Here is a 24525-nt window from a genome sequence, read left to right on the forward strand (position 1 = left end):
GAGCCAGAGATAGCAAGCAAGGAGGGGACCATGCTTCCAAGTACAAAGCCCAGAAGGTGGGAGAAGTCTCCGTGTAAGAAGCCAGGTGAGTGACTAAAAACCTTAAGCCTGCAGCCCAGCAGCTTCCAGAGGAGAGGTTTTATGGTAACACCCATCTTAGCTAAGCAAGGGAGCGGTTTTGTGGTAGCACCAATCCTGGCAAAGCCCTGCATTCTGCTCTGCGTAGGTTCTGCACTTTGAGCCAGTTCACAGAGGAAAATGAGCAGAGCTATTACTCTGACCTGCTCTTAAGAGGGACTCACCAGCTGGGAAACACCAACATAAAGCCCCAACCTATGGGAAACCAGGCAACAAGTGATGGGGTTTTATCAAGATGAGGATGGTGATCCAGAGACTTGGCCCATCCTTGCACAGGCCCTGCAACTCAGCCTCCACAGTGCAGGTTCACAATTCAAACCAGAGTGCACACCAGTGCCCTGCTCTCTATGGAAGCTGTACTTGGGTAATCCTGACCAATAGTGTTCTAGATGGAGTGACATTGTGGCCTTAGCCCCTGGCATGGGAGCTAGAGTTTACTGCTGCTTCCTATTGAATAGCATCTCCTGCTGACAGCATAGAGAATTTGCATATCCTCTGCTAGCCAAAATCTGACATAGCTACCAACAGGGGGTTGGGTTTGAGGCTATGGTGGTGCCCAGTTCTCTTACCACTCCTTCATCCTGCCCCTCATCTGTTGTGCTCTCTGGCTTGCTCAGAGCCTGTGCAACTGTCACATGAAGGACCGAGAACTCTCCCCTCTTCTTGCATCCTGCTTTTTGTAATAGAACCAAAGGCGATACTTATCCCAAGCCAACAATGACCTTGGTAATGAAGGCACAGTGGAGAGAGCACAGGACACAGAGTCAGGAGCCTGGGCTGTGATTCCTGCAAGGTCTTTTCTTTGGGACTGACCTAACCATGATAAAGCATTCTGGTTTGTTCCAATCCCCACACTAGGGTGTGGAATGGGACCTCCAGGGCCACTGGTTTGAGCTTAGCCATGTGACCTACTTTCCAACAGTAAGATGTTAGCTGACATGACACAGACATTTGACTTGTATCTTCTTAACTGGACCTGTCTTCTATCATTCTTGTTATTAAAATAATTATTGTTGTTGCTGTAGCTGTTATTGTATGAAGAACTCTCCAGGGACTAACTGTCCCTTCAGCCTGGACCACAGGATCTACACACAAAGAGCAGATTTGAGCTTGACCTGAAGCCAAACCCACTCACTCATAGCCTGGACAGTTTCCCCAGCCAACCTCAACACAAACACTTGACCCCTGGGGCCAAGGTTACTTGTCACAAACATCACCATGGTAGCAGATGACTGATACAGGTCCCTTTAAAGACACCCGTTAGACAGTGAATGCCAGCTGGGTGGCTAACCTTCATTTTATATACTATCTAAAGCCCGATTTGCCTCTACTCTGGAAGAAACTCAGTGCAGCCTAGAGGAGGACCACATTCTTCTCGAGTCAGAAAGGACTCACACTTTCTCTAGCATCTTATTGTGCAAAATCCAGTCGCAGCTGCCCTTTGCATCTTTCCTCATCTAAGCTAAACAGCCCTGACTTATCCAGCTGTGGGGACAGACGGAGCTGGAGAAGAGAGTATTACTCCATGCTTGCTACTTTCTGGATTTCTCCCATCATGTTTAAGGAGCTGCCGTGTGCCAGCTCTGAGTCAGGTCCTCCAATCCCACCATTGGAGTTCATGCTCCAGCATCAGTTATCAGGTAAACTGTAGCTGGGAATTCAGTCCTCCCAGATACCCCTTCTGGAGCTAAATAGCACTTGCTAAGAATCAGGGCTTCCAAGACCAGACTGGGCAGTTACCTTCAGCCACCATGAGGCCGGGGAAGGCAAATGTCCCTATCTGCAAATCCCATCTCCCCCATAGGCCCCTCTGATCACTTTCCTGTGTTTGAGTCCTTAGGGACCTCCAGTCCCTTCAGCACAGTATCTGGATGTCCGTCTCCACCTGTGAGCTCACTCACCCACACCAGGCTGGGCCCTGCCTGGCCAGGGCTGTTTTATCCGTCTGATGACTTCCCTACAGCTCCTGCAATCTCTGGGGAAGGTTTATGTAACCAGGGCTTTGAAGTCAGCAGGAGCTGAGCTGGGCTTGCATGAGCTCCAGAGGCGACTAAGCTGTCAGGAGAGGGGATTAATTGACTGCTGGGCAGACCTGTTTGCAGAACAATCTGGAAACAGAATTTTGCAGGCATCTGCTTTGTTCTACTGAGCAGACAGGAAGAGGAAAGTCCAATCTGCTGAGTTCCTACCAGCAGAGGGTTAGGACAGGCCCCTCACACAAAATGAAGTGCTGTTCGTTTTCAGATCCACTGCTAGGTTGCTGGTAGAGAACATCATTCATGTTTAACTTTATGTATTTTGCTCCAAGTCCCCAAACACCTTATATGTCACTATTATAACTTCCAATTTAATCAATAATTTGTATATTTTATTTGGAGTTAGGTAATACACGGATATTATCTGCTCTAATTTGATTTTCCTTGCTAAAATGGGGCTGGGAAAGGACTAGGACAAGGTCTAACTGTATCATAGGCTAGCCTGAACTCATTATGTAGCCCAGGCTAGCCTCAAATTCACAGCGATCTTGCTTCATCCTCCTGCATGCTAGTGTTGTGGACTAATATGCCTGACTTCCTTGACTCTTTTTTTTCCATCATAAAAGCAATATGAACCCAGAGTAAACAAAAATGCCTTCTATGTACAGGAATCAAGAGAGGCCCAGCTTCTTGATGTGATATTTTGAATAGTTTTCTCTTTCCTCCCAGAAGTTTGAGGCGGTGTACGTTTTCGTGTTGTTTCCCTCCTCTATGGGCTCCACTTTAGTTTTCTACCATTGCTTTGCATCTTCAAATGCTATCCTGGTCTGTTCTCATGGCAGTGCCCCATCACAACGCCAGAGACTCCTTCCTACAGAAGGAGCTCCCAGTCACACAGGGCGATGCTCTGTCCGTCTACCATTGAGTATTCACCTACTGCGTGCCACAGGCTGGGCTCTTAGGCGTGAGGACAAACTGTCATCGAAGTCAAAGACCCCAGAGTGAGTTTGTGCCCTCCCTCTCCCACATTGCTGACTGTCCCTGGTCCTCAACCTCATGGTGGCCACTCAGGCTACAGGCCTGAAAGGATGACCCACACAGCCTTAGCCACCTCCCTGCCTGGACCCCTCGAGGCTTTGAAAGTGACTAGCTGCAGGATGTCAAGAGGAGTTGGGCCGAGGATGGGCCAAGGAGGGCCAGCCGCTCTAGGTGGGTCAAGAGAGGGCCCCATGGACCTGTGAGAAGCAACAGGAGTCAGAAACAAGGTCCGTGGTGTAGAAACAGTGGGGTTGAACCAGTTTAGTTCCTTATTAGCCGTGTGGCCATGGGAAACTTCTTGCACATATACACCTCTGCTGTACACGCTGGCACTGGGTCCTGACTGGGGATGCAGGGTGGGTTTCCCGTGCATCCAAGTCAGACTCTGCTTGCATGTGGCAGTTTCTCAGCTCTGCCCCTGTGATCCCGGGGAAAGAGAATGGCTGACCAGCAGCTATGTGTTCATGGCCCCGTGCAGTAGATAGCTACAAGGGTTTGGAAGCTGTGGCTGTTGTCGGGCTCACCTGTAGCAGTTGTTGTTATAGTTGTTGTAACTCCCCAGAGCGGTCAGGCAGCCCAGGCAGATGGCATAGGAGAAAAAGATCTGCGTCCCAGCATCCACCCACACCTGGAGGAGGGCACAAAAATGTGGGCATTGAGAGAGTCAGATGTGGGATGAGGGAGAGTCAAATGTAGGAAGGAGTGTCCGATGGGGGAGGAGGGAGCTTGCTCTCTGGACATTCCCCCGCAAAGTAACTCTAGGTTAGAAATATCAAGCTTCCTAATATTTATATTCCCGGGGAAGACATTTCCTTAACAAATTCTAGATCTTTCTAAAGGTTGTGGTAATAGTTCACTATATAATGAGAACTTGGATATTGAGATGGGCCTGCAGGCATAAGCCTGTAGCCTAGCACTTAGAAGGTTGAGGGAGGAGGATCTCTGCAAGTTCAAGGCCAAGCCTGTCTACTCAGTGACTAGGCTAGCCAGAGCTACTTAGCAAAACCTTGTCTCCAAAAAATAAATAGTTGGTGATTTAGCTCAGTGGTAGAGCGCTTGCCTAGCAAGCACAAGGCCCTGGGTTCGGTCCTCAGCTCCAAAAAAAAAGAAAAAAAAATAAAAGAAGTAAATAACACCAGGTGTAGCGGTACATGTCTTTAATTCCAGCACTTGGGAGGTGAAGGCAGGCAGATCACTGTGAGTTCAAGGCTAGCCTGGTTTACATAGTGAGCTACAGGACAGCCAGAGCTAAATAGTGAGATCCTATCTTGAAAACAAAACAAAACAAACAAACAAACAAACAAAATGGTATTTGGATATCAAGGACCCTGGTTCCAGCAGTGTGACTTTGGAACAGTAGCTTAGCATCTCCCAGGCTGTTTCCTCATCTGCAAAGTAGGAAAAGGAGGACCCCGTGAGGCCTATGAGGATGAGCATATCAGGATTGGGATTCCTGGTCATGGGTCCTGTTTCTATGCCACATCACATCTCAGCCCCCCCCCCAAAAAAACTTCCCTTTCATGGCATTTGCAATAACCATGATAACAGAGTCTCATGACTGTTCACACAGTTCCCCCAAGTCCAGAGGAGAGGTACGTGTATGCCTGTTCATGCATGTGTGCATGTGTTTGGGTCTACCAGCTTACAAAAGATTTCCTAATGCCAGCTTCCCTGGGATGCAGACAGCCAGCAACGTCTTAGTCACTAACATCCCCTCTGGTTAAAACTCCTGCAGACAGATGATATTTCTAGTACTCTCCCTCCCTGAGGCTCTAGGCTCACTACTTCAAAGTCTCTAAGGAAAGCCACAGCTGAAACACAAGCTGGGATTTGAGCTGAGCATCCAGCGCCACCTGGAGATGAAACTCAGCACTGAACACAGACAGTAGCAGCCGTTATTAGGCACTTTTGGCATGCAAGGCCCCTTGCTGAGCCTCTGTGTAAGACTGCCTTGGAGAGTCAGCAGTCTTGGGCAGCCCTGTGCAGGCTACAGTTGATGCTCTTAGCCTTCTCTCGGAGCCAAGGGAGAAAGAGGGCAAATAACCTGCCAAAGAGCATACAGCTGGAAAGTGATGGGTGGAAACACACACAGATCTTCTAGAGACACAGCATTGCCAGACTCATGCAGGTTCAGAACTAGACCCTGCATCCTGGTGAAGCATCCCTACCTCAGCACAGGCCCGCACAGTGCTGGCAAATTAAGATGTACCAATACACAGGTATTGGGAAATAGAGCACAAGAATATTTTTTTAAAGCCATTGGAATCATATTTTGTGTCTACTTACACACACACACACACACACACATACACACACACACACACACACACACACACACACACACACAGAGTGTTTAATTGAAGTTATGCCCTTTGGGTAACTCTCAATAGTCAGAGACTAGATGGTATAAACCCCAGTGCCAGGCATGGGAAACAAACCTTTGCATTGTTGGTTAGAGGAGCCCAAGAAACTGCCCAAATAACACAGGCTATTGCCATAGATCATGGTGCCTTCTTGAAAAAGAAGGCAAGACCTCATTTCTAAGAACTCTACATAGTTTTGACACGGGAGGAATCCATCTGGATCTGACCTAAATGTCTCCTCCCTGAGGACCACCTCTCATAGCATCAGAACAATCCATGCAAGTTGCCATGGAGAAGACAGTCAGTAGTCCTAGCTATGAACACAAATAATGACCAGAATGAAAGTTGCAATCTCTCTCTCTCTCTCTCTCTCTCTCTATATATATATATATATATATATATATATATATCAATTGGACTTAAGGCTTGCCCAGTAGGAGAAAATTCATGCCTGGCACTGTAAACCTAGCCAACTATCATGGCTCCTGAGGTATCAGATCCTAAAGGAGAACCTACCACAGCCACTATAAAGCAGTGTTATTCCTAACTGCCCTCAAAAAATACTTACCCTTCCACCCTCAGGTGAATATGGCTCTCACCTGTCTTCAGAATAGCTCCCTTTAGCAGCAGAGATCATCACAGAAAGCCACGACTGATCAGGTGCAGAGAGCACTGACCAGGAGCACCTAGCCCCATTGGTTACATCTACAGCACATCCCTGTACCTAAGGCTCAGGAGACGTCTTGGAAGAAGGGATAGGAAGACTGGAAGAGCAAGAAGACCAGATATTGGCTGTGAGACAGTGTCTTCTAAAAAAACAAAACAAAACACAAAGTGGAAGTGTGGGGGAACAAAGGGAACAAACATGATTAAAACAAATTCTTTGAAGTTCTCAAAGAGCAAGGACATTACATTTAAAGTTATTTTATAAACTCCGCAAAGCTCAAGAATCACTGTTGCAGATGGAGAGTCAGGGTGGGTAGCCATACAAAAGAGAATCAAAACGCGAAGAGGGATTTTCAAAGTGTCAGGAACTTGAGAATGCCTACATGTTGGCAGGAAGGGTCCAAAAGAGTAAAACTTGCTGAAGATTGAGGCAAGAGATTGTTATTCAATGCTGCATCCTGTCGTGGTTTTCCCATGTGCCAGTCTCTCTGAGAATTCCTCTTTCTGCACTGAAAACCAAGCAGACCACAGGGAGACACAGAACACAGCTCACATGCTGACTCAGGAACAGAATGCCCACTCCTGATGGAGCCCTGTCAGATGTTTGGTGGCTGACTGGTCACTGGTGGCTGTTTACAAGGGACTCACACCTGTGGCTAGTGGTCCTGCAAGCTCAGCCTCCCACAGGCCCACAGGAGAAGCATGCAGGCTGGTGGAAAAGCTTGCTCAAGCATTACTCAACAGAACCCCATCATAGTCCTCAACTCTGAGTTAGAAAAGATTAGAATAGAGCTGCTGTCCACACCTCCCAATGATGAGCATCCCAAACTCATGCGAGGGTTGGCACTTGCAGATAACTTCTCTGCAAATCCAACACCCATCTCTTCCCTTTGAGTACTGGGACTTCAGATTCTTTTCGGGAACCTACTTCTCCCCAACTCAGGGTGGGCCCATATCACAAGCCTGACTAGTTTTTCCAGGAATGTGGAAGACTTTGAAATCTTGGACTAGGAAAGCAATTAAGTGCTATCTACAGAGTTTAATCAGCCATCCCAGGGAGCACTTGGAAAACAGTAAAGCCAAGAGATATATAGACTTTGGAGGCCCAGCTCAAGAGGTTTCATGTGAGAATAATATTAGCATCTGAACTAGAGATCATTTTTATGATAGTTTGGCAAAATCTGTTTTCTGTCCTTGTCCTAAGAACTTGCCTGAGGCTAAATTTAAAAGCGTCAGCCTAATTTCTTCAAAGGAAGAGATTTAAAGACAGTCTAATATTGACTGTCATGTGGTTATTAATACTTAGTAATTAGCAGATTACAGTGAAAAAAGCCAATGGAACAGAACAAATACTGAATGTACAGTATGGACAGAACTAGGACCCTTGCAAGCCTGATTTGACAGCCAAGTCTTGTGCTGAAAGAGAGGCTATGATTGTGAGATTAGAACTATTAAGGAGAAGCCATATCTGCAATGGCAAAGAGAAGGCTACCCTTAGTAATAGCTTGTTTAGAGCACATAACACTATGCAGACACAAAATAAAAAATCTCGAAGAAAGGAGTTTGAAAGTTCTTATCATGAAGAAACAATATATTTGAAAAGACAGAGAAATGTTTGAACTGATTTAAGCATCATGTAATTTGTATATACATTGAAATACTATCCCATTCATAATATACATATTATCCCATCAGTATAATCCATGTTTACATTTTATGTATTAGTTTTAAAAGCTCATTTCGCTTTATTTTTGAGATGGAGTCTCATATAGTCCAGTCTGGCCTTGAACTCCTTATCTAGCAGAGGATAACGTCAAGTCCATAGTCTTCCTGCTTCTACCTTCCAAGTGCTGGGATTACAGGTATCCAGTTCATGTAGAGCTAGAATCAAACTCAGAGCTTTGTGCATGTTAGGCAAACACTCTTTCAGCTGAGCCACATTTCTGGTACCCGGTAAAAATAAATATACCAAGATGTAAGCTTTTTTCCTTCAAGGGGGGGAAGACTGCCTTTCATTACTGCTTTAGATCTGTTTCTTTAGGGACTTATACTTGATTCGGGCCTTCTTTGCATAGTATTTATACTTACTGATTTTTTTCACATTTAAAAAAGTACACTTCTTTGTTGGCTTATGCATTATTTGTTGTGGGTTTGCCTGTGTGAGGATGCATGTGTGCCCCTCTGTGCCTGTCATCAAGAAATAACTACGGAAGTAGACTCTCTACTCCTCTCTACACTTGGGTCTGGTGATGGAACTCAGGTTGTCCTGTTTCATGGCAAACACCTTTCCTTACTAAGCCATCTTGCAGGACCTTTCTTTTGCCTTAAACTATCTCTTTATTTCTATAACTTGGTCTTTATTTTTCTCCTCAGTAGTCTCTGTTTACCTCATGATACTGTCATGGCCACAAACAGGTTTTTTTTTTTCAGTTTTCCTTTTATAAGCAAGTGGTCAGCCCTTCCTAGCTCTTCTTGGATTTCTTTTTTCCCCTACTTACTAATTCATCTGCCTTTTAGAGCTGGCTTTGGAATACTGCAGGTTTGGGCTGTCCTGTGGCTCTGACTACAGTGCATTCTTTACCATGGGGACCCTATTCTCATGATTTTCTTATAGCAACCGTGTGTTGGATTGGACCACACTCCTCTTCTGGGGTTTTAGTGAAGACTAGAAGGGGTGCTGCTGTGGGGAGGGATGGTGATAGTCCAGGGTGTATTTTCTAGTCTTTGTAGTTCTAGGATTCCCCTCTTCAGTGAAGACTCTCTTCAAGAGTCTTTAAAATGGTGTATGTGCCTGTGCCTGCTTGTCTGTGTGTACATCACATGCATGCAGTGGTCATAGAGGCAAGAAGAGGGTGCTTAGACCCCTTAAACTATAGTTACAGAAGGATATGAACCATGAATGCTAGAAACAAATCCAGGTTCTTCATAAGACCAGCCAGTGCTCTCCACTGCTGAGCCATCTCTGTAGTCCTGATGTCAACCTCTCTAATAAAGACACATGCATCTTGGGCATCACACAGCCTGTGGAAATTCCAGGCCAGGTCTCTTAAGAATGTTCCATGAAGAGCCATGACATGTGTCTGGAAGGTTCCTCCTCTCAATAACTGGGTACAGCAGATATGCCCATGGCTAAGAAGATGCTGTTGTGCCTGGCTACCAGCCTGGCCTCTTGGTGTAGACTGAAGCTAATGAATCTATCAATGAGCTGCTGAAGTTGTCATTGTGAAGACTGCTGGGCCACTGATGAGCCCTGACATCTCAGGGTTCAGCTAGATACCTGCCTATTTATCACCCCCACAGAGCCTTGCACGAGACCTCTTCCATCCATTGCATGGTGACCCAAACTTTCCCTGCTACGTCAGTATCTGCTTCCTACACAGTCAATGGGACAAAGGGTCAATGATCCAGAAGCTTCTTCAGGAAACTTTCTGGAGTCTGCAGGGACTGGTTCCTGCCACTTCTGTCCGTGTACCTTGACTAGAGTCAGGCCACAGGATCCCAAAATAAGGGCAAGGAAGTCTGGAAACTGTTCCCATGAGAAGGGTATAAATGGCTAGGGGCTCCCATCACATCATCTCTGAGGCATAACTTCATGCACATATTTCTTTCACTACTTGAAATTTCCGATATACAGAATGAATGAATGAATGAATGAATGAGTGAATGAATGAAAATATGGTGGCCATGGAAAAATTTGACAAACAAACAGAAGAGAGGTGAAGAAAACAAGGGAAATGAACACTTCTGACCCCTCCATGGAGTTGATGGGTCCCTCAGGAAAGACTTGACTTAACATTGGCCGAAGGGGACTGTGTTCTTGAGGCTGCCATAATTTAAATTTCAGGATTTATATGATGTTCTTGCTGGGTCACTCTGTCATCTTTGCTTTCACTGAAGGGGAAATGGACTCATTGAAGGTTAAACAGCTCTTAAAGGAGACTCAGGTCTGAGTCTTTCTGGGTCTATGTTTCAGAGAATGGCGGGAGAGTTTCTTGGTCTTCAGCATGAACCTGGCATCCCTGAATTCTACAAAACAAACGACTTTATCTTGGTAAGTGGGGGCCACACACCCCAGCCCCTTTGCTTGCATCTCCCAGGAGCTACAGAGGTGGAGGTTCCTATGAGAAATGACTTCCTATCCCTGCCCCCTACACAATGTGAAGGGAAAAACCGTCTCACTAAACAAACTCTAAGGAAGCCAGGTCAGGGAAGGAGCGGATCCTCCCCATGTTTTGCAGGATGAATGGGGGGCGTGCTGGCCTTGCTGCAAGGGCAGCCACATTCAGAGATTTTAGGGCAGATTTGTGTGGGAATAAGAAAAGCCCCTTCATAGCTTTCAGGACAACTGGTTCCAAGGAGTCACAGCACATGGGTCAGGGTGCTACCTGCCGGCCCAGTGGGACCTCATCATTTAGGAAGAATAGCTTTAGGCATGAGGACAAATTCTCTTTCAAATACGTAGAGGCTGTGCTGCCACAACGGGTGGCCCATTCAGCAGGGATAGCATGCTACAGTTCACACTATTGCAGGGATAGCATGCTACAGTTCACACTATTGCACTGTGAGTCTTGTACTCATTCTGAGACTGGCATCCATACCAAGAGTAAACATATGGTTAAGTGGACCATTGGCTCACCTTTTCCCCATAGCTCTGTCCCAAGCTTACTTGTAGAATGTCTAATTTTATCTACACATAGAGACAAAAGCTATGTGTCTTTTCAGTGCCTCTAAGATATGGGTGATTGTTGGGAAACAGGGGTCAGGGCATTGTGTATAGGTAGAGACGGCGTCTTTCTGTTTGTCTCACACACAAAGGATAGACTCAGGGTTCATGCCTCGGGAGCCAGAAGTTGTGCCCACAGGGGACTCAGCAGGCTAGTCACGGTGCTAAATGAGCCAGGGGCCTAGTGAACCTCACTCTTCCACAGGACAGCCCCTATCCTAAAACCTAGAGCAGAGAGAGACAGGTTGGGGTGGGGACACCTGTTTTATATCCTCCCCTGTAACGCGGATACACTGGCTGATCTCTGAGAGTAAGAGTCACAGCAGGGACATGGTTCACCCAGCTACCCCCAGTAGAGATAAAGATGGAGAAGGAAAATCATTTGGCAGAGAAGGGCAAGTGAGGGAACCAAGAACTGGAAGAGGTGTGCTCTTTGAAGGCTTCTGAGGTGGGATGGATGACCACAGAGAAACCCCAGCCAGAATGTACCTTCAGGTCTGCAAAGAGCCCGCTGCTGGTCAGCACCAATGGCTGTGTCCCACAGGAGTAAGAACAGGTTGACAGTAACCCTGGTTACCACAGTGTCTCCAACCAGTTGTATCAGAGCCTGGGACCCCAAGGGCTGGGCGAGTTACATGTCTACCTCAGCTACCCTTCGGTCTCACTGTCAAGTTGGAGGTCTTCTGTCCTTTAGGTAGATAAGGCAGCTGGAGGGGGAAGCTCCACCCACTCAGTTTGAGGGAGAGGGACCCTGGCACATGTACAATCACCCTTGGCTTGGGAACAGATGCCTCTGAGGATAGGGGAGAATTCAGCAAACCATTGGTGGGGCGGCCAAACAGTCAATGGAGCTTGGGGACTCTTACGGAAGAATAGGAGGAAGGATTGCAGCCCCTAAGGCGAGAGGAACCCCACAGGAAGACCAACTGAGTCAACTAACCTGGACCCTTGGGACTGTCAGAGACTGAACCACCAACCAAAGAACATACACAGGCTGGACCTAGTCCTCTCCACACACATATGGTAGGTATGTAGCTTCTCTCCACACATACGTGATAGGTATGCAGCTTGGTCTTCATGTGGCTACCAAACAACTGAAATGGGAATTATTCCAAAAGCTGCTGCCTGCCTGTGGGGCATGTTTTTCTAGCTGGGCAGACTTGTCTGGCCTCAGTGGGCGAGGAAGCCTCACAGAGACTTGAAGTACCAGGGTAGGTGGATACCCAGGGGGTCCCCACCCACTAGAGGAGAAGGGAAGGGGACACAGGGGAAGAATTGTGGGAGAGGTGCTTGGGAGAGGGGCAGTGAGTGGATGCAAAGTAAATAAATAAAAAGCAAAAAATAAACCAACAACCAACCAACCAACCAACCAACCAAACAAACAAACAAAAATATTGGTGAGGAGTTCCTGTCAGATGCCTTGCTCGGATCCTCAGAGGGACTTGTGAACAGAGCAAAAGCAGTATGTGGGCAGAGGCAGGTTGGAGTCTCACTCCTGTGTGGCCCCTCGTAAATTCTTCCATCTCTCTGGGCCACAGCTTCATCATTCACGAACAGCAGATGAATAGAAACCATGCAGTGGGCACTGGGCACCTGCCCCTTACCCTGATGCTTTTCGACTATGCTAAGAAAGCAAAGTCTCATGTCTTTTCCAATATCTGATAGCCAACCTCCCTCTCAGGCTTCTTAGATGCATCGGCCCTGCACAGATGCACCTGGCTCCTCTGGTCATGAGTGCAGGAACCAACGATGAGTGGGGAGAGCCAATGTTTCTCAATTCCAAGGCTCCCTGCCTCCCTGATGCCCAATGAGCACTGCCAGACCCAACAGTGCAAGCAGCCTTTGTCTTATGGTGCCAGGAGCCAGGACAGGGCTTGGTGACCCACAGACTTTTCTTGAACATTTTATTTTCAGACAGACACACAGACACATACAACTTTTTTAAAGTAGAGCCCTCAATTGAAGCAAAAACGTGACTATATGGCATGGCAGGAAAGAGCTGAAACAAGGTCTTTCTTTCCACCTTTTCTATTGGGAAGGCCTCTGAAAGGATTAAAAGTAGGTTAGAAGAAGAATGAAACAGCTGTGTTTCCAGTGTGTACCTGACAACGGCTTTTGTGGAAGTGAATAATTACATGAGAACCGCTTCCTTCCCACCTCTTTCTCAGCCTCCTCCGGGTTGCTAGGCACCCTCGCTCCTTCTCCCAGCTAATGCCACATACAGAAGCAAGTGAATACAGTATGGCCATTATGAGGGGCCTGGAGTCCAGGAGAAGGATTCAAATGCTCCTCCCCTGTGGCTTCTATGGGGAAGAGGGTTTGGGGGAGCTGACTTTGGATATATTTAAATGCTAATGTGCTGGGCCAGCAGGATGGTAGTGGTGGGAAGGGGCAGGGGATCTTGGCTTGAAAGCCCCACTGGAAACATGTTCTGTTGCTTCCCGAGTGGGTGCCAAGCCCTTCCCTGGGCAGCTGGCTTTGGCTACCCCCGGACCTGCCAGTAAAGTGTCAATGGGCTGGAGGGCTAAGCTGTGAGTACTGAGGTGCTGGCTGGCTCTGTGTGTGCGGAGTTTGGGTGTGTAGGCTGATCCTGGTGGCCCCTATGTGTGCAGCAGTGAGCAGGGGTCACCGTGGCTGGACCTTTGCCCAGGATGCTGAGCAGTTACATCCGAGACACAGAAAACAGGAAGTGGTTGGTGGTACCAAGTACGTGGCAGTGACCTTTGATGTCTTATATAGTAAAATCCTGGGGGCTAGGCATACCTGCCCCAGCTTATCACATGAGGTATTGAGCCCCATTTTACAAGGGCTCAGCAGAGGAGGTCCAGAGCCAGGACCTCTTTCTCAGCTTAGAACCCCTCCCCCTTTCAAGGTCTGTCCATGGGTGGGAGATCCAATTGAGCCAAGATATCCCCCACTGGAACTTCTTCAGGGGATCAGCCCTGGTGTCGTAGATGGCACATTCCACATGCAAGACTTGACATACACACGTAAGTTCCATCGACTCCCACTAAGATCTACAGGTGGCCCCCACCGTTGTGAACACCATGCTGATGACCCATCCCATTCAAAGTGACCTGAATCAGAGGTCCAGCCTTGCCTTGGCAGGGGTCTGGGCTGGCAGCAGTAGCCCTCACCCACAGACAGCACCAGGCCAGTGTGCCCTGGACCAAGCCAAACTCTAGCTCCCAAGTCCAACCCTGAGCTGGCATAGTCTCTTGTGTCAGCCAAGCTGGCCCTGGGATGAAGCCTTAGCCCCTCCCACTATGGCCACATTCTTTCCCCTAATAACTGTGGAATTGATTCAAAGTCAGGGATGCTTTGTATCCTCTGAGGGCCAAGGCAGTGTGGGGTCCAGTCTACAGAAAAGGGTCTCGGGGTTGGAAGAGAGAAAATACAGCTGTCTGGTGGAAGACTGCCCACTTTACTGGTCTGCCTATACACAGAACAGAGACCTCCCAGCATCCCATTGTGTTCTCTGAGCATCATCTGCCTGCCTTAGCAAAGATGGGGTTCCATGAGAGCACACGGCCCTTTGCATCATGCTGGCAAGTTCTCAAGAACAGAGACCACCTCTGCTTGAGACTCAGCACACAAGAACACATCTTCAAGGTCCATGCAGAATCCCAAGTATCAAACTAGGTGTGGAACCTGTTGGACTGAAAAGGAAGGTGACCTGGAGATATCCCATGCAGATAGTCCCTGAAGTTCTTGAGCATTTCCCTAAAGCCCTTTCTTTTTCTCTTAGCCTTGGTTTCCTATTATGTAAAATGCAGAAACTAGACAGCAATGGCGATGGCCGATATGTGACATGCATACCCCATTCTCACTGCTGCCCATGGCAGGCATTACTAATCAATCCTTCTTCAGTCCTCAGTCCAGCTATGGTAAAAAGAGTCTGCTACCAGCCAGAGTAGGCAATGGAGTAAAACCTGGGAGATGATTGTTCATCTCTGCCATTTCAGGGAAGGAAGTAATAGCTAGATTTCAGGATTAGTTGAGCCCATTCCAGAAGTCCCATGCACAAGCCGATACATAGTATTCTCACAGAAATACACGTTTAGTGGGTCACTGATGCATGCATTGGTTTGGGAGGCTGGAAGGAAAGAAGATGGCAAAGATGCAAACCAAATGCCAGATTGGGAAAGTTATAGTGGGACTGAAGTTGCCCAGCAGGGGCACTTCCAAGCAAGTGGCTGAGTGAGGGGTGAGGGGCATTCCTGAGCTCCCTGGAGTCCACGGAGCAGCTACAATTTATCAATGCATATTTGGTTGGAGGTTGTTCAAAGTTCCCAAGCAGGAATGTGCCCATGGGACTCACAGGGAGGCTGCAGGAAGAGAGTACTCAATTCTGTGATGATCAGATGTCTGGTGCGAAGTGGGAAAACACTCAAGTCCCCAAGGAGCCTCCTAGAGAGGACTCGCGTTGGCTGGGGACTTCTCATAGTCACAGGAGCCGATGAGCTTCCTCCCTGGCTGACAGTCTATCTTGGGATGAGTCCCCTTGGCTGAGGATGAGAAGGAAATAGGTGCTTAAAGTGCTCTGAACCACCCTTTCAGTCTGGGCAGATCTCTGAGCTTTTCTGCAGCCGAGAAGCCAAGCAGAGATGCTATCTCAGTCATATATTCTGACCATTACGATATAGCTTCCAGATAGGGGCATTCAGAAGTAGTCAGACCCCCAAGATCCTCTGCTCAGGAGCCTGCAACCTAGCAGGTGTACAGGGGGAAAGGAACTCAGACAAACAGCAGGCCTGGAGGATGCAGGTCAGTTAGGCTGGGTGGAACCCCAGCCCTTCTGGGAAGACCGTGGAGAGGTTGAAGCCATAGTCTTTCTGTGGGTGACAGCACAGCTGGGAACTGACAGGTTGCCCTGATAGTTCATGGCAGTGTTCATGCAAAGGGCTCACAGGAAACGTTAAATGACCAGAAAAGGTCATGGCTATGCGTGTGTCTAAAGGGGATTTTTGAAGGGTCTAGGCCTGTACGTGATGTCGAGCTGAGAAAGCAAAGGAAAGTGTGCTCTCAGCCCTGTAGGCAGCTGCTCCTAAACCTCTAACTCCCTGTTCCCACCCCAGTCCTAGTTGTGGAGGTTTCAACCAGTAAAGGAGGCCGGGTTTCCACGTTCTGGTTTGGAATCATCCCATTCACCAACGATTATCCTTGCCCAGCTCTCTTTGGGGGATCAACACCTCCTCTCCCAAGGGCAGTAACACTTCCTAAAGAGTCAGCTTCCAAGGCTTTCCTCAGTGTCCCTGGATCTCCCTGAAGCCAGGTCTCTCAGGCATCAGGTGCTCTTGGGAGTGTGAAAGGCCAGATCAGACTAATCACACACATTCTCTCACACAGGGTGTAGTGTGAGGTGAGAACACTTTAACTGACTCAGTAATTTCTAAGTATGCCATCCTTTGGATTTTAATGGGAATCGGTACCAGGACTTCTCCCTCTACCAAAAATGCTAGGATGCTTAGCCCTTAAAATATTTGTGTCAACCTCTGCACACCTCCTGCACATTATCTGGTCTGTCGGTGACTGGCAAAACCTAAACCACCTGAACCCATAGACAAGCTGTTGTATGTTATTCGGGGGAGGATAATGGGTGAAAGAGGCTTTTCATGGTCACTGAAGATGCAGTTCAGAAGTGAGACTCCATTTGTCCTTTGGTTCCTTCTCTGAGATCTTTAACCATCCAGGGAGTCACCAACTATCTATACCCAGAGTCTCCAAGCAGGCTACACATCTGTCACCTGCCTCTGCTTCCCAAAACCACTGTCCCCATGGATCTTGAGGCCAGGCCTCTAGCAACCTACCTACCTCCCTTCATGGTCCTCTTTCAGCTTTCAGAACCCTCGTCATCCTGAAAGGTCACCTTGCTACCTGTTCATATGGTCTGTCCTCAGCTCATATGAAAAGAAGTGACAGTGTTCTGTGTCCCTGGGAGTTTAACACCAAGGTTGGATGATGTTGGCTCAGAACCCTGAGGAGGAGCTCCAACCACAGCAAAGTCTGGAGGCAAGCATGCATGAGAAGACAAATAGGGGACACAGCAGCCATGGCTATTCCCGCTCCCAAAGGATTTTCTGAAGCTCAGTGTCCCAGGCCTTGGGGCAAAGAAATAGAGAGCAAGCAAGGTCCTTACTACTCATGCCTCCCTAGGTGACTTCACAGGGCCATACCTTGAACAGCAAAACTAAGAATGATCATTAAGAAGATAAATCAAGAAATGAAGGCTGACATGTCCCAGGTGAAGGGCACACATGCCTGTAATGCACTTTAAAATGCATAGGAAATAAATTGGGTAGAGGAGGAATAGAGAGCCCTAGGCAGCGGTGAACACAGTGAGTGTCAGTGATAGAATCTGGGGGATGGATGCTACCCAGACTGATGACAAAGGGGATGTTCCCTGGGAGAGACAAGTCAAGACTACAAAAGGAAGGGGAGACTGTCCCCAGGACACTCTGGAGAGGAGACATGATTCCTGCTCAATGACACTACTGTGTTGTTATTCCCTTTGTACTATGTTAGTCATTCCCTTTGACTAACATGCTCTTGGAGAAGAAGGGAGGTTTGTAAAATTCTGGAAACTTGGGATGTTATACAACTCACACAGTCCACTTCCAAGGCTACACAAGCAGCAGTGGTACCAAGGGACTCTTCAGTGGAGGTCCAAGGAGGTTTTTCCTGACTGTTACTCATACTGGGGATGGGGGAAGCATTTTGTTGATGCAGCTGCTCCTGAACTCACTGGTTTATTATTTAAATTTGGATGAGATTGTCTCCTGATCCCCTACTTGTGTCCCATCAGGATAAAGAGACAATTCATTCCTGTCATAGCCTAAGGAATGGTCCAACCTACTGTTAAGATGGGGCTTCCCAGGGTTGGGGATTTGGCTCAGAGGTAGAGCGCTTGCCTAGCAACCGCAAGGCCCTGGGTTCGGTCCCCAGCTCCGAAAAAAAGAAAAAAAAAAGATGGGGCTTCCCACATCAATTATTCTCAAAATAATCCCTCATAGGCATACTCAAAGACCAAATACTCCCAGATAGGTGTGCCTGGAAGCTTGCCTCCTATGAAGTTCCACATCCCTCTAAGTTGACGATGAGTATTTCAGACATCTTGGCTATATGCTTACTTGAAGAGAAACATCCACTGCATGGATAACATAAGGATACCCTCTCGCCAGAAAGACTAGAGAATATGTTGCCATCCCCAAGAGTAGCAGTATAGGCTGATATCACAAACAGGCTGTGGTGGTATTAAACACACATATGCACACAGACTCAACTGTCTGTCCAGAAAGAACCTGCCTGTGTAAGGAGGAATTACAATAAGAGACATATGAATTCTGTGCTTCTACATTATTGCCTTCATTGGCAGGAAAAGTGTGTGTGTGTGTGTGTGTGTGTGTGTGTGTGTGTGTGTGTGTGTCTGTAAGGTGTTGGCCTGCCATTTCTTAGAGCTGGCAGGGTACAGGAAAAAGAGCTTACAGTTAAATATGTGCTAAAGAGTCTTTACTGGGGTACAGACCTTGGCACTCGTGAGAAGAATCAGATTGTGTCTGGGGAGAGAGAAGCCTATAGGTTCAATCTTTAACTCTGAAGGAAAAAAATCCTTAATGATGGCTCAGCACAGGACACAGATAATCAGGAAATACTCAACTGCATTGCTTAGATTGGGAACAACTTAGAAACAACTGTTAGAGTTCTCACAGCCTGGCTTGTGAGATTGTAGGGTATGAGAATACTGAATCAGTCTGAGCTCTGTGGAAATGTAGCAACTACATAATGAAACTATGCATCCTTCCTTGAGCCCTGGGTGCAGAATTTGACAGTGCTAAGGAAACCAGTTCCTGATGCAATGCCTCATAGAGCCATAGAAGAGACTTGGCCACCACCAGCTAAGATCCCCAAGAATACCAGGGGCTGGAAGACAACAGAAGGGGAGAATAAGCAAAGTGGTGCTTGATGGTGGTGCTTGATGGCCAGCTCAGCAGCCTGCAAGGACTGCATTCACAGAAGAGCTAGTAAAGAGGCTTCTGCAGTGGGGACCTTGGGACTGTTACGTGGCTTCAGTGGCTTTGTGGCCACACGGTGAAGTGTGATCTGTATGAGCTTCAGAAGAGGTTCTGACATATCTGTGATTTACACCAGCATGTAAACTGGGCTTCCAAAGTACTGAAATAATCAAGAAGAGACAGAAGGAAGGGCAAACAGAGGGGTATGTTCGGGTCACCGAAAGGTAACTATGGCAAGATTTATATCAAGCTAGTTTTCCCATGGGTGTGGTAACCTTGGCAGCTAAATACTTTACTGGTGGGCACCTGGATACTTTTAAAGCCTGAAAAAATGTTCACAGAAGACATAAATGATACAGTAAGAAGAGAAAGACTAAGCTTGTTCTAGTGGTGGGCAGTTGTACCCTCTGAGTATACATTATACATTTCTTCCCTAAAAGTACACTGAGGGTAGAGATCCTTTATCCAGCCCAGGGCCCTTCCTATTGCCAAGACCTAGAGCCAATCTGAAGCTAGAATCAGTTCCAGCAGCAGGCACAGCAGGGAACAGCAGGGAACAGCAGGGAACAGCATAGCCCTGCTCCTTGGGCTCTCTGTCAGCTAAGCAGTAGTATCTAGTCTCGCCAAGCCTATGGGAGGCAGGAAGACCCCTGGAAGCTTCACATCAGGATGAGGAAGTTGGACATTTCATGGAGAATGACTGGATTATAAGAAGCTAAATAAGGTAGTACCTCTATCCAAGCTGTTGTGCTTGCCTACCCTCTGAATATTCTCTAGGGCATGGAGAAATCAAGCTGGGACCAAGCTGGAAGCCACTTATCTATTGGCTGGCTTTTGTAATGCTTAAGTAGGTGGGGGATGGGGATTTTTGTTGACAGTACTATTCAAATATAGAGCCTTTGTGCTACATTAATAACCTACATGACAAGATGTGTCCTCTGGTTTATATACCCAGATCACTGGCCTGCTAGGATTGTGTTCATAGAATAACTAAGACTATTCAGGGTGCAACCAACTGATTTCCAACTGGATTCAAGGCCATCTCCAACTTAAGTATAATACTATGCTGCAGGGTAAGGCTCATTGCTAGTGAGATCATAGGCTTCCATGGAGGGGGGCAACTTCTATTGTTTTATTAAGTAGATGTGATGTGTCTGTCAATTTGCTTTTAAACATTTTTGGTTTTGCCATGGAATGTTGCTGCTGTTACCCTCAGCTTCAGAAAGAAATTTTTCTTTTGCAGTGTAGGTTGAAGACTCCTAGCCATCCAAGCTGCCAAGAATAACTGACTATGGCAAAGGAGCTCAATGGTTGGCCATAAATGTAAGACAATAACCACCCACTCCACTCTCAGGGAACAACTCAGAAGAGGGGAGATCCAGAGGAAGGGGTGGACTGTCATGTATCTGTATTCTCTCCTAGAGGGACAAGGAAGGCTCAAAGGACTCAGGGAGCTAAGGCAACTCATAAAGTTCAGAAATCACAGAGGATTACAAGACTCACAAGGACCCTCTCCCAAGTAATATAGCAATAAACAATTGCTGGAGAAAAAGACTTTTCAGTAGACTTGTGACTCATCACCCATACTGAGAAGGATTCTTAGTGACACATCTGCCTTGGCGTTATGCCAATAAACTCATTAGTTCACCAAGCAAAATTTGGGTGAGTTCATATCTTTTGGCTGTTATTGGTACCCTACCTGGGATAAACAGACATTTGTTCATATCTCCCTGGGAAAAGTCATGCACATGCATGCTTCCATTACCGACAAACTTAGTACAGCTCTGTTCTTTTTGGCAATGGCAAGAACAAAGATGAGTGTTCATCGTGTAATCAGTAAACCAAAGAATTCTGGGAACTCATCTATCTCTGTCTTGACATCACCCCACAGACAAATGACACGTTAAAGTACCTAACATCATCCATCAGTAAGCTATGTGCCTATTTGGGTGACTCTGAACCTTACTTCTAGACACACAGCCCTCTGGATGAGATGGTGCAGCCTTCCATGGATCCATAGAAAGTGAAGGACAGGTTAAGTACTAGAAAGTATGAGTTTGTCTCCATGGTTCCATTTTGGTCTTTATTTGAGATTTCTGTCTTAGACATAGTTCCTAGAGAAGCCTGTGACTGCTGTTATTTCCTCCATCTGATTTTTTTCTGGGAATCCCTCTTTTTCTTTAAAATAATGTTTTATTTGCTTATTGAAGATTTATACATTTACCCAATTTATTTTAATCATATTTATCTATTACTCCCTGCCCCCAACTTGTACAAGTGTCTCCACCCCATCACCCTTCCAACTCCCTGTCTTTCTTTTTTGTTGTTAATGATAATTCCCCAAGTCTAAGGAGGGCTTCTTATATGCACATTGGTGCGGGGGCCATCCACCAAGGCACAGGTTACTAACCACATCACCAAGAAGAGTGACACTCCTTCCCTCAGTGGCCATCAGCTGTTACTACTAGCTCTTCTGCTAAAGGCAGATTCTCAGGGCTGCTGCCACATTTATTCTAGACTGTTTTGACTGACTTGATCTTGTGCAACTAACCACAGGTGTTGGCATATATAGAGGCCATATCATGCCAAGAGGGGGCTCTTTCTTTATGACTCTGTGACTGTTCAATCAGTCACCCATTTAGCAGTCTAAATGAACACCACAGCACACACTATTCCAGGCATGAGCATAACTTTGAGATTCTGCAACAAGTATTCAGTGGATAGCTACTATGTGCTGGCAGCACACAAACCATCTCAAGAGGAAAGTTGAGTAAGATGTTGTCCACATATTACAAGGGACTGATCATTTGGGTAGTGGTTGAGTATAACCTGGTTTAATCACATGCTCTCTTAAAATAACATCCACTTGTCCCATTTCAGATGCTATGTAAAGTAGAAACATACAGAGGACCAAAGATAAATCATTTCTCTTCTGTGGGCTTTCCCTCAGGAGATACCCTGAAGATGTGTCTCTGGACTTTGGAACCTTTTATGACTCACACAAATGGGGACATTAAGAGGAATTTCCACTTGACACGAAGCAGCCTAAGTGAGAGAACCAGAATGGAGAATTAAAGGGAATTGCTAGTGAAAAGATAAAAGCTAGCAATTTTACACAGTAACCTCCTTTTCTAGATGAACTTCTGGTATGGGGAGAGACAATGGCTTGTAAAGGTTAGTGATAGTGCTGGGTCCCCAGAGTCTGCACGGGGAGTTTCCCATCATGCAGCACAGCTTCTTGAGGTAGAGTGTACAAGACAATGACCTAAGTCTCTGTAAGGTTGGAGGAGGAGCTGTATCTCTTTGCCCATGCCTGGTGAAATGTCACTAAGGTTTTAATCAAGGAGTGGAATCAGGCTTGAGTTCTTTGTGAGCAAAAGCAGGGCTGTGTTTGCCCTGTGGGTGCTCCACAGCTCAGCTTGCATATGGGAAGTGAAAGAAATGGGACAGGAGATTCACACACCAGTGAGTCTGCACAGAGATGGACATCAACTGTCACAATCCCAGTCACCCAAGACCTATCAATGCCCCATCATCTTGCTGCTCACAGGCAAAAGAGACCTCACTCTTTCACAAAGCTTTCATGTACAGTAACTACTGTATCCATGAGGTGCTCATTGTAATTATGGTAGAAGTGTGGGACTGTTGAGAGCCTCTCTATCTCCCACCCTGTAGCCTCTGCAAATCTCAGGGCACTTTTTTCCATGGCAGACTATTAGTATATCTGACATTCTCTACCACTAACAGAAGTAGAAAGGACAGGGATAATTAAGATGAATGTCCAGAGATGTCAAACTCCTTCTCTGAGGTCACAAAGCTAGTGGTCAGGACTCTATTCCGTGGCAGTCTATACTTATTATTTGACAAATGATGAGACAGATTCAAAAAGCTGGAGAAGTGGCAGATGTTTCATTTGGGGTCCTATGTCCCAGTCTAGTTCTCCACCAACTGTGGTGACACCCTGTCTCTGGGACTTAGCTATTCCCCACTACACTGCCTTCATTACCACACAACTTAATAAATGTAATTGCATTCTAGACAAGAAGCAAATTGACAGTGAAAATATGGTCTTTAGGAAATCATCAACCAAGAAATGTGACTTTGTCATGGCGATATTTGAATTAAGAATAACTAGAGGTCATTTCACTGAATGCTCATATGATGCTCAAGTAATTAGTATGCCAGATTTAAGACCAGCAGATAAAGAGAGACAAATGCTAATGATCAAGGATATTGTCATGGGAGATAAAGAGAATACACAAGCATGATACATACTTGGCATTTTGAACTACCAGTCTTGCTCGGAAGAAGATAGAAATGTCTCCCTATCAACAAAAGAAATGAGAAAAGTCAAAGATGAAAGTTGAAGAGAAAAAAAGACCCAGCAACCCATGAGAACATCTAAGCAAATAGAAGCCCAAGAAATTGGGTTTTAAATACCTTTCCAAGGATAGCACTAAAAATTTGAGCTCTAGGTATGCCTACAAGTTAAGATGAATTACTCTGCAGAACTATGAAGCAGAAAGTGAATTTTCTGTAGAAAATAAGAAGTTACAAAATTATTTTTCAGCATAGCACCCAACATGGAAGTACTAGATATATGTGTAATCATATGCTGCTTTCATCAATATAGACATTCAAGTCCAATGTGTAACTGCTAAGTTACCACCTTTAGAATTTTGTACCCAGATAAACTATCACTCAAGAGGAAAAGTGGAATAAATGCATTTAGCCCTATATAGACTGAGAGGTTTCTCTTAAACCCCGTGGAAAGAACTAGTAAAGGATATACTTTGCCAGGAAAACAAATGTAACCCTATAGAAAAAAATGAAAATGATAGGGAGTAAAGAAATCATTACATCATGGAATAAAATCCAACTATTGACTCCTAAAAAATAATGAGGAATTTAGATGTATATAATTGAGCTGATGAGTGTGGTATTTAGAAGGGACTGTGGGTCCTACTGTTTATTGTTCAGACAGAGGATGAGGCTGGTGATAGCCATGCTGGCTGAGTCAACACCCATGCCTTTCACATTCTCCCTTGGCCTCTGTAGGGCTCACAGGTGAGCCTTCATCATGGCTCTTCCTATCCAGATAAACAGTGGCCACAGTTCGGGTCCCAGATTTTCAATGGCATCCTCAGAACACTGTTGGATATCAGCAGGCCCCTGGAGCTAGAGGAGGGGAAACCATAAAAGTGAACAGTCTGTCTTCAGGAAGATGAGGTACCAGCTCCATGCTTAGGTCCCCAGAGAGACTTAAGATTCTATAGATTGTCCTGCTTTGGAGTCTTCAGTTCTAAACATCATTACTGCCCAACAGACATCTTTACAAAGGTAAAAATCCTTTCATAGCCATGTTCTTTGTGATAGCTAAGCATGGTTGCCAAATTGCCCGTTAATTAAAAGTCATGACACTGGGCATCCATATGTAGAATGTTTCTGATCAAATTATTTGAAATAGGAAGACACACTCTAAATTTGGGCAGCACTGGTAGAAGCACAGATAAAAACAGAAAGAAGCTTTGCATTTTCCTGCATGCCTTTGTGCTTGCTGGCAAGTCTATCTACCCTGGTGTTTCCACTACTGTTGGCTTATTCATTGA

At 46.2% G+C, this 24525-nt stretch overlaps 1 protein-coding gene across 1 annotated transcript in view; it reads right to left on the reverse strand.

Annotated features, from left to right (window-relative positions):
- The window catches only part of Slc6a11 (solute carrier family 6 member 11), a 118516-nt gene that overhangs the window by 21257 nt on the left and 72734 nt on the right, over positions 1-24525 (reverse strand). The window contains exon 7 of the mRNA XM_032905897.1: positions 3677-3780. Coding sequence (XP_032761788.1) covers positions 3677-3780 — 104 coding nt within the window. The remainder of the gene's footprint in view (positions 1-3676; positions 3781-24525) is intronic.

Source organism: Rattus rattus, chromosome 6, assembly GCF_011064425.1.
Source record: "Rattus rattus isolate New Zealand chromosome 6, Rrattus_CSIRO_v1, whole genome shotgun sequence".
Taxonomy (NCBI): Eukaryota; Metazoa; Chordata; class Mammalia; order Rodentia; family Muridae; genus Rattus; species Rattus rattus.